General features: G+C 33.6%; 1 protein-coding gene across 1 annotated transcript; it reads right to left on the reverse strand.

Annotated features, from left to right (window-relative positions):
* Positions 1-5,178: 5,178 nt before the first annotated feature.
* Positions 5,179-6,289, reverse strand: LOC112019119 (loganic acid O-methyltransferase). Its single transcript, XM_065769445.1, has 2 exons — positions 6,159-6,289; positions 5,179-5,929 (listed from the first exon to the last, which is right to left on the reverse strand). Exons 1-2 carry the CDS (start codon positions 6,179-6,181, stop codon positions 5,248-5,250), a joined length of 705 nt encoding a protein of 234 aa, XP_065625517.1. The 5' UTR covers positions 6,182-6,289; the 3' UTR covers positions 5,179-5,247.
* Between the last annotated feature and the right edge of the window lie 5,075 nt (positions 6,290-11,364).

The raw sequence follows: 11,364 nt of genomic DNA on the forward strand, positions 1-11,364 counted from the left end.
TGCCTATGCCACCAAGGGTATAAGCTTTCTACATCTGTCTTCATGTCTTGTTCTTGTTGATGTCTTTGGGCTTTGAGTGGATTTGGTCATCCTACGTTGGTAGCACCATATCCAATTTGATTTGCAACTTATTATGTATCGGCAGGAAGCAGGATTCTTTTTATTTTGGTTCTTTGTAGGTTAAGCAGTGGAGTCTGATTTGGCAATAGGCTTTCCTTTCCTCCTTTTTTTATTTTTTTATTATTTTTTTATATATAAAGAGTTTGAAGGGTATATTTTTCTTGTTTTACTTCTTTCTTATACTTGGGTCTGTGATTGCCTTTCCTAGGAGGATTGTAAATTCTAGTTTCACTGAGTGGGGGTTTGAAACTTCTAATGCAATTCTTGTCCCTTCTTCTTGATGTGTTATTTAATTTTTGATTATTCTTTGTTTGTAATGTCAATAATGAATTCACTTGCTAATCTGGCAATGCCTCTTATTGGTGTGGGGGTAGTAATATAATTGTTTGTGACCTGAATATGGTTGTAGAGGGAAAATAATACAGGTTCTGCTTTTTCTTCTCCAAGCATTAGTTGGGACTTTTTGGGAATTACATGGAATTAACATTATATTTCTAGATTTGTGTCATAATTTATGAACTTGGATTGTTGCTGATTGATACCTTGTCACCAAATATTTGGCAATAAAGAAGACTAGGGATTTAAGAGTTGGAATAATTTATCTTTATAATTGTTGGATTCTATTGAAATATAATTCATTGTTTTGGATTCTTGGTGCATGATAAAAATTTATTCCTCACATCTTCAGAAACCTTTTTTTATTTTATTTTTGCTGCTTAGCAGCTTCAATGCTAAGTTTTCTTTAATGAAAATCTATCTTTTACTCAATTGTCATTATTCTCTCTTGCAATCATAAGAACTATACATTTTTTGGTTTGTTTTTATTCTTTCTAATTCTTGGACCTATAACTGCTTATATTGACTATATTTATTTATAATTTTACCTTATTCTTGTTATCTTTTGCTCTTTCTTTTTCCAATGACACATTTCCGTTTGTGTTCTTTTAATTTGAAACTGGATTGTGTGTATTGTCTGTCTCCATTATCTGGATTTATCCATTTGTTTGGGTCTGATGTATTGCAAATTCACTTGTGGTGCCTTAATGATGGCTAGTTTGATTTGGTCTATTTTCAATCATACATATGATTTTGTGTTTTGAGTAGTGTTGCTTTTTTTTTTTTTTTTTTTTTTTTTTTTTTTTTTTTTTTTTTTTTTTTTTTTTTTTTTTTTTTTTTTTNGCGTTGGATTTTTCTGCTTGCAGGCTGCTGTAAAGGAGGAACGCCGTGAAGCAAGGTGTGTGAAAAAAGAAATGAAGGAGCTTTATAGGAGCGAAGCACAGCGTGCTCAGAAAGTTGCTGCTGTTGCTTGCCCATCTTCCATACATCTTATGTGAGTGGTAATTGTTGAATTATTGAGTAAATGGAATTGCTGCATCACCTAAGGGAAAGAGAAATAGATAATAACATAAGGTTTGCTAATATTATTTATAAAACATTTATAGAGCTTCTTTCATTCTCATTGACATTACCTATTGTGATTGCTTTATATTATCGGTCCCATTACACTGAGAGAAAAACATGATTCAAGCCTTGAGCCCATGTGCTGTTAGTTCAATTCTTACTTCTTGGGACTTTGACTTGCTCGAAGCCTATGCTAATGCAATTTTTAGATTTTTGATGGCTGGCTCAACCCCTATGCTGATTCAGTTTTTCAAACTTTGATGACCATTTTCATTGCTCCATTGTTTTACTTTTCTGGCCTTGGATGACTTGTTTTACTGATTTGCTGATTCAGCTTTCGAGGCTTTTAATAAATTGCCCAAAAATCTACTGATTCAATTTTTTCACCAAGAGCCTTGTTACCATTGGTGAGGCAAGGCTATTTGTCATCCCTACACCAATAGTAGTTGAGACTTGAGAGGAATCCACCCTCACATCATTACCTCTTCAAGCAAGGGAAGATAACATGCGTAGGACGGAGCATTTTTGTCATCTATACACCAATAGCAATTGAGAGGAAGCCCTTTTAGCACTGAGTTTTACTCTTCTTTTTGATAATCTAGTAGTTATAATAGTGGAAACAGGGGATTCGAACCTTTTTCTCCTTTTAATAGTTATAATAAGTGTAGTGTCATTGCCAGCTAGACATTTAGCCCACTTAATCTAGAGATTACAAATATAAAACAAAGAGATGCCTTAGGTCTCACTTTGTCCCCACTTGGACAATTGCATTGATCAACTCAAGTTGCAACCAGCAAGAAGCCTTAAAAAAATTGCTCATTCTAAACTACTTGGGAGCACCGATCCTTGCCCACTAGCATGCGCACACACCCTTTTCTCTTTGTCTCAGCTGCTCTTACAAGTTTTCTTTGTCTCCAAGGGCAAGGGACCACCTAATTCGTCTTAAGTATGGCTTAGAAAATTATTTGAGTAAATAATATGGTGAATCACATTGTTTTTATCAAAGAAGTTATATAATGGAAAAGTAGCATAAGTCGAATTGTTAAGACTTAAGACCTCTCTCTCATGTGAAACCCATTCTGTGGTAATGACCTAAATTTTAAAGGCATCATGTGCCCTATAATGATAAAGATTTATAACAAAACCCTCCCATCTCGAAAAGAACTGACAGTTTATCATTAATGATTCAATAGGCAATAGAATAATGTTGCAAATAACATGGCAACCATTAACCCTGACCCTTTAAGAAGTCCCATAGTCTGTTAACTCTAATCCCATTTCATTTGTCAGACACATACCATGTGTGTTGGGCTTGAAAATTGCACATAAACTGGCTGATTATCCAAAATGTCATCATTTTTTTCCAAAAAAAACAAAAAAAGTAATAAATCATTTCCGTATCAATTTAGAAGGTAAACAAACTAGGCAACTACGTATAATGATGTAGGTCAGCCAATGATATCAGTATCACTAAGTCTGCGGAGGATGTCTTTCGCTTGGCCTTGAAGTCTGGGAAATTGAGGATGCTACGTTACAGCAAGCAAGCAGTGCTTAAAGATGGTGGGGGCAGTGTGGTGAAAGTAATAATGCATTTCATTCCAATTTTCCAAATGGGTAACTAATCAGTAAGTCTGGTACCAATGTACCACAACCATTTTCACAACTTTAATTGTCAACTTGTCACTTTCTAAAAAAAAAAAAAAAAAAAAAATTGTCAATTTGTCTACGTGTGACTTGTGAGTGGTGGAGTTGTGAACCTACATAGACCCATCATTTGTCAACTGTACTGCTGCGTCAATTAAAAAATAAATAAATAACCAAATTAAAATCTACACACGTGAGATAAGTTTGGGGGGAACTAATAGGTTCTAAAATGCCTAAAATCCATCTCTTCTCCCTCATCTCCATTAAAATCCCTGAAGTTGCAGATCAAAGTGGTTGTCATGGCTTCCGAGGTTGTGGCTGTCAGTATGGTTCCTCTTTTTCACTTTCAAATGTTTTATTTCTGAGTTATACATTTCAAATGTTTCACTTTCGTCGCTATTGTGTTGCACCTTTTTTTTTTCCCACAACATTTCTCAATCACGGTTGATTTATCATGTTTAAGCTTTAATGCTTTTAAATAATGCAATCTATGTGAATCTTGCTTGGAATTGTCTGACTGAAACTCTTACCTTCCCATCTTCATTTAGTGGGAATATAAAAGAATCTCATTTTCCATTTGTGCGCCTTCCTACGCATCTTTTGTTGTGCCCAAAACATTCATCAACATTCATTTGCTATCATTGCTCCCATAATACTTTTTCCGTCACAATTTATTTGTCCTATTTAAAAAATCAAACTTTTTAAGGGAATATTATTTATTATTGAGAAATGCTAACAAGTGCCCTTAGGGTACTGGTTAAGAATCCAGTTAAAGAAAATTTTTATGAGAAAAGAAAAAAAAATAATTAATGTTTTGACAGTTTTTTTCATTTCCCATAAAAGTGATGTCAAAACTTTCCTAAAATGGATTTTTAACCAGTGCTAACGAGAAGATGGTTTCACCTCTTGAAAACTCTTGAAAAATGGCGGAGGAAATCAGAAACACTGAGATGGGATCTGTTGCCGCCGCAAAATCAAGCTCTCTGTGGCCCTCTGTTCTCTGTTGGATCCCCACCTCCATTGATCACATCATCGCCGCTGAGAAGCGTCTTCTCTCTCTCGTAAAGTATTAATCAATACTCTCATACTATGTTTAAGCTTTAATGCTTTTAAATAAAGAAATCTATGTGAATCTTGCTTGGAATTGTCTGACTGAAACTCTTACCTTCCCATCTTCATTTAGTGGGAATATAAAAGAATCTCATTTTCCATTTGCGCGCCTTCCTACGCATCTTTTGTTGTACCAAAACATTCATTTGCTATCACTGCTCCCATAATACTTCTTTTGTCTTAATTTATTTATCCTATTTAAAAAGTTAAACCTTTTAAGTAAACATTATTTATTATTGGGAAATACTAACGAGTGCCCTTAGGACATTTGTTAAGAATCCAGTTAAAGAAAATTTTTATGAGAAAAAAAAAAACAATTAATTTTTTGACAGTTTTTTTTTTTTTTTTTTATTTCCTATAAAAGTGATATCAAAACTTTCCTAAAATGGATTCTTAACCAGTGCTAATGAGTGCCCTTATGGGTGACATGCTTCACAACGTCTCGCCACATATCCCGCACAGTTTTGTTGCCAACATCTGAGTGCAAGGCACGCCTCTACCACTACACATGTGGTGTAGTAGTGGTACACGTGTCTTGGGCTCAAGCTTATAAGGCACATGTGGGAGGCGTTTCTCCTCGACGTGGGATTGAGCAAAACCTTGAGGCTAGGAGCTAAAGAGGACAATTTCTGCTAATTAGGGGCTGAGACAAGAAACCCTCCCACAAGGGTGCTGATCATAAATCTTGAAGTTTCATATGAATGATTGTAATTAATCATTTTTTCATTTCTTATTTCAAATTATTGAAAGTTATACCTTGGTTTGAAACTTTTCAAACGAAGGTTAATTATTACAGTATTCTAAACGTTAGAATTTAAATCAACTCTTTTGAGCTAGGTATAACATTTTTTTAAAACTTTTTTCACAATTGGGCATGGCTTGTTATGATTGTTGCCAAAAAAAAAAAAAAAAAAAAGCATCAATGGTGAATCCAACTCCAAATGATGTTGCCTCAAATCATTACAAGTCATGTTATTGTAAACTTACCACTTTGGCCATATCCATTAAGCATGATCCTAGAAGGTCCAGCTCTGTACCAATAAATGTGTCAGAATTGCTCATCACATCAGGGATTGCAGGTATGAAAAGTGCCAATAGACCTCCAACCACAAGCTCTTGAGCTCTGGCAAATAGGAAGGAGTCGATGTCCTTGGCAAATTGAGTTGCATAGGCCTCCACAACTTCCTTTTGCGCATTTGTGTAGAAAATCCTCCCTTTATTCCAAGCAGGAGACCCTTCATCCATAACTTCTATTGGAGCCTTAGACAGCCACTGTAGTGCAAAAGAAGAGTGAATAAAATGAAGAGATTCCTTGGGAAACAAGCGGCCATGGAAAGAACCTGGTACTCCAGCTGCAATGTATTGCTTGTTGGGAGGAAAAGACTTGAAGAGAGTGTTGAAATCATTGGAGACATGGTCATTGAAAAACACCATAAATTCTGGGATTTCAGTATGTACTCCTTTTGATATGTATTGGAGTTTTATGGCTTCTATTATGTTTTGCACTGAAATAAAGGTATTGGGTCCAGTAGAACAACCCAAGTCTGCCACATATACTAAGTTTAGAGAAGCTGAAAGGGTCTTAATGTCAAAGTGATCGGCTATTGCCTTGTTGATCTTTTCTTTGGCAGCTTCAGGCTTCAGCAGCCTCTCTCTACAACACAAGTGGTGATTATAATTTTTTTTTAATAATCCTCGTAATTAGGAGCTTGAAAATAATCTAACAATAGAGTTTGGAATGCAATTTTCTTGGAAACAAAATTAAATAATTTTGGATGGTAGAATCCAAAGATTCCAAACAAAAAAAATTTGTAAAGTAGAATCCAAAGATTCCAAACAAGAAAATAGATCAAAATTATGTAGGCTTGAATATTAAAGAAGACCTGATAGATGGAGTTTTGAGCATAGCTATAAGGGCCCTTTCCTCCGTTCATTGCATATGATTCAGGCGATGCATATGTCTTCTTGTCCTCCATCTCTCTGTGTGCATATGTCCTCTTATCTTTTCTCTCTCTCTCTCAAAACTAACAAATACATATTCTATATATCATGGTTTTTTTTTTAAAAAAAGTAGAGACAAAAAACTGAAAAAATGACAGATTATTATTATTATTATTATTTTGATGAGAAATGGCTGATTTTTTATTTTTTGGTTTGACCTGGGTCGGATCCATGGTCCGACCAATAAAATAGATATATAAATTTTATGTGAAATTTTAAAACTTATAATAAGAAAATATTAAAAAAATATATAAAGATTTTTTTTATTTGAATACTATTTGAATGCTATTTAAGTTCAGTATATTTATTTTTATAAATAATAGTTGAATAATTTAACTTTACTTATATGTTTTATAACTATTTATTATTTTACTAAAAAAACTATTTATTATTTAAAAAAGAGAGCAAACGTCACTGCGTCTTTTAACCACACACTGGCAGTCCCACACCTACACGGCCACACGTTTTACGTTTACTCCTTTTTCCTTTTTGCTTTTTTTTTTTTTTTTTTTTTCCTTACTTTTTCCTAAGCTCTTTCTTTTGGATAAGACTCTCTCTCTCCTCCCTACCCACCGTACCTATAGGCTACTTCAGCAAGTCTTCATCTTCCTCAAGATCTAATTCCAGTTAAAGCTTCAAAGCACAAAGATTTCTCATACACTTCATCTAATAAAAGTATTTCTTCATTCCATTTTCACCCTTAAATCTAAGATTTTTTCCAAATCTTCACTTCAGTTTTTGTCTAGTTTCTTTTTTGTTTTTTGTTTTTTGTTTTTTGCTTTCAATTTCATTAACCGGTTTAACCTCTCTGGTTCCCGGTTTAACTGGTAGTTTTCTTGCTTTTTCTGTGTTTTTCATTAGCCGGTTTTGGTTCTCGGTTGAACTAGACAGTCCAGTCTGGTTTTTAAAACCATACTTTATATATAAGTTGGATTCAACTTTAAGTTACACATAGTATGACTTTAACCAACGTTACACTAATTAATAACTTTTTATTGGATTAATATTTTAAAATTTTAACTACTAGATTACATGCCTTCTATGTTTTTAACAAATATGTTATAATTCATACCAATTGGATGTTATTTATTATTCAATTCATAAATTCATCTTTTATACAATTTTAAAATTCAAAAACTTACTCAAACTAACAAATACATATTCTCTATATGAGTTGGATTCAACTTTCAAGTTACACATAGTAAGACTTTAAGCAATATTACACTAATTAATAAATTTTTATCAGAATAATATTTTAAAATTTCAACTATTGGATTACATGCTCTCTATATTTTTAACAAGAATATTATATTTCATACCAATTGGATCTTATTTATTATTCAATCCATAAATTCATCTTTATACAGTTTTAAAATTCAAAAACTTAAGATTTAAACATTTAATAGATGACATATTTATAATCTTTGAGTTGAGCATATTGAAATTTGGAGGAAAATCTGGTCTCTAAAGCTTCCGAAAAAAATCAAGATTTTCTCTTGGCGTGCTTGTGTAAATGGTCTTCCCGTACTCACAAAAATGGCTGCTAAAGGTATTCAAACTTGCTGTGTTTGTCCAATCTGTGATGAGGCGCCTGAATGCCTTCTTCATGCGTTAATCTCTTGTGATTTTGCTCTTTCGGTGTGGTCCCTTTGGAATGACTGCCCCATTCATTTGCTGCTAAAAGCAATAGATTTCAATGATTTAGTGCTCCATCTTTGCTCTTCTCTGTCTGCTTTGTACCTAGAATTTTTCTTTGCAATTGCTTGGTCGATTTGGTGCAATAGGAACAAGCTCATCCACGATGAGAACAGCATGCCGTCTTTGCAAGTTTTGGAGATAGCTAAGAGCTTGGTTGAGGATTTCAAGGAGGCCTCCGTGTGGGACTTTCCCTCTCCTTCGTCCCCATAATGTGGCTGGGTTGCTCCCTCGCCGGGCTATCTCAAGGTAAATGTGGATGGTGCCTCTTCCATTGATGGCAGTGGTGTCTCTGGTGTAGGAGTTGTCATTCGAGACGAGTTGGGTGTGATTGTTGTTGCTCTCTGTAAGGCTCTGCCCATGCACTTCCCAGCGGAATGGATAGAATTTTTGGCTTTGGAGCAAGGTGTTCTCTTGGCTCAGGAATTGAACCTTTCGAAGGTGATCTTTGAATCTGATGCCTCTTTGGTCATTGCAGCAGTTTCTCAAGTCAGCAATGGTGGCATATTGGGACATTTTGTGCAAAGTATTCAGTCCGTGGCATTTGTTTTCGTTTGCTGTAAGTTCTGTCACGTGAAAAGGGAATACAACAGGACTGCTCATGAGCTAGCCCAATTTGCTAAGTGTAATCAAGCTTCCAATCTCTGGAAGGGTGTTATCCCGCCCTGTTTAGTTCACTTATGTCAATCTGGCCTAAGTTGTTTATGTTAGCTTTTGGCCTCTGTTGTACTCTTTTTCTTGTGTTAATGAAATTCAAGTTTCTCTTAAAAAAAAAAAGAAATTTTGCAAGTATGGAAGGTATAAAAGGAAAATGTAATTAATGGTGGATTTGTCAAAATTTGCATCTAATAAAAAAAAAAATTAAGTGGTATAAAGTTTAAATATTGTTTAAAGTTACATTATGTGAAAAAAAATAATAATAACCTTAAGTGCAACTTATTCTCACCCTATGTACGTATATTTCCAAGCGCATGTCTTTAGATGTGTTGATTTCTTCATCAACTTTATCACATGAAAGATTCAACTCCCGTTTTAATCTTGCCCACTGCATTTAAAATTTTTAATTAAATGTTGTACTAGATACATTTTTAAATTTATACTATTTAATTTGAACCATCATATTAATTTATACAAGATTGGGAAGATCATATTCCGTATGGTTCCTTACTTCCTTGATTTGATGCTTTTGGCCTTAAGAAATATATTCACTTTTTACTGTTTTCAATTTCATGCCGACTTAGACTTGCCCAAGATTGTTGTGCTATGCTCCAATGATGTTATATTTTAATTGATTTAGACTTATAAAGTATTCTCTCCATGAAAGCCCCTTGGACCTTTTATACAGTTTCCATCCTAAATTTTTTCAATTTTTTGGCTTCTTTGCCGAGAATTCTTTTTTTAATAAAAAAATTGATTCAAAAAAGAAGTACTCCTCATCACAAATTTCTTCTCTTAACTTATTATCTTCCTTCTTCCCCTTAATACTGTTTCATGAGAGTGGATGAAGACTCAAATCCACCTTTTTGTGTGGAAACGTATTCAAATCCATCTTTTTTCTAGATCCTTTTATTTTTTCAACACTTAAATCAAGACTTACGATACAGCACCAAATCCAAATGTGAATCTATTGAAACACCTTTACATTTTCTTTGCAATTTTCAACTCCATCTTTAACTGGTGTCATTTCAATGTCCGCAAATGCAATATTTCTCATGGTCTTACTTGGTGATTACTTTATATTTTGCCATCCAGAGCTACTTTTTACTTTTGCCATCTAGAACATATGATTAAGACAAAGACACTCTTACACCGAAAGTTGTTTGTTTTTTACAAATATACACTTTCATCTACTATAACTTTAATCAATTGTTATTAAAGATGCTTTTACACCGAAAGTTGTTTGTTTTTAACAAATATACACTTCACCTTCTATAACTTTGATCAATTGTTATTCTAGTTTACTAAGTTTAAAATAGGAGTATTATTTTAGTCGATTAACGTTGATACACCGCCATTTTAGACTTAGTCCTTGGGTCTATTGCTACTTGGCTCTTACATCCACCATTAGAAAGTTACCATTAATTCCCTCAAAACGTCACATTTTTAATGTTAAAAATAATATATTGATTGTTTCACACCACTTTTTCATCGTCTTTCTCTCTACCCATCCGCCCTTGCAACCACCATTCACGGTAGCTCTATCACCACCCATGACCCATGACCCATGACAGCCTCCACTCCCACCCATGATGCCCAGGTTCACGACGTCATGACCTACATTGGTTATGATTTCATCAACATTAGTAATCTAGTAATTTGTCAAATGCATGATATTATTTTTCAGCTTTTTTATTTTTTATTTTTTATTTTTTATAATAGATACAATATAATATTAACATATGACATTCATTATATGATGATTATTCTTTATCATAAACATTACCAATTAAACTAACTAGAACCAACAGATGTAGGATAAGTTGATGTTATTATTTTTCTTGTTAATTTTTAAATTTTTAAGCAAGACTAAGAAGGAGAGTTGCTGATGGTGTCCAACTATTTTAAGGCACGATTAAATTAATAATATGATGAATGGTTAGGTGCATTTGAGAGAGAGAGAGAGAGAGAGAGAGAGAGAGAGAGAGAGAGAGAGAGCAAAAATGGTCATGTTTTTACCTTTAACATATGTATAAATCTAACTATTTAGGAGTTTGATAGAGTATGTGGCATGTTTTACCCAGAAAAAAAGTTGTAACTGTGCTAGATCATTAGTGGTAATTAATGTTAGAATATGCATGCTAATCCACTAAAGTCTTTATAGTTTGTGAAGAAGAATTTGGAGCAAAAGTTCTTATATTTTTACAAAAAAATGAATGATATTCTTTCTGGTTTATTGACTAATCACTTCGAGGTTTTTTCAATATATAACCCCTTGGATGATGTATTGAAAGTGACTTTAAATGGCCAAATTAATTGAATGATGAATCGGGTAAAATGTGGAATGATTTTGTAAGTAAACAGGCGAGTTTTGCATATTTGAGACCCACATGGACAAATTTGAGTCTTTTGCATATAAAAGCTTTAATAATATCAGTGTCCACAAGACTTGATATCCATCTGGAACGTGATTGGCAGTTACAAGTGGTGCATTACATCTTGTCTTATTTGAATGCTCACGAGTAATTAATCATGTGTTCCATTTAATTTAGCTTATCCACGAGCAGTTAAAAAAAGGAGTGGGAGAGTCAATAGTCAATTTCTATTTACTATTCTCTAAAAAGTAGATAAAGCATATACTCAGCTCCCTTGTGGGTTCCAAAAAAAATATAGCTTAAATAGTAAATATTTCCAAACTCAAATCATTCTATAATGAAAGTGAAGAAAACAAGAAAG

The sequence above is a fragment of the Quercus suber genome, unplaced genomic scaffold (genome assembly GCF_002906115.3).
Source record: "Quercus suber isolate HL8 unplaced genomic scaffold, Cork oak 2.0 scaffold_1161, whole genome shotgun sequence".
Classification (NCBI taxonomy): Eukaryota; Viridiplantae; Streptophyta; class Magnoliopsida; order Fagales; family Fagaceae; genus Quercus; species Quercus suber.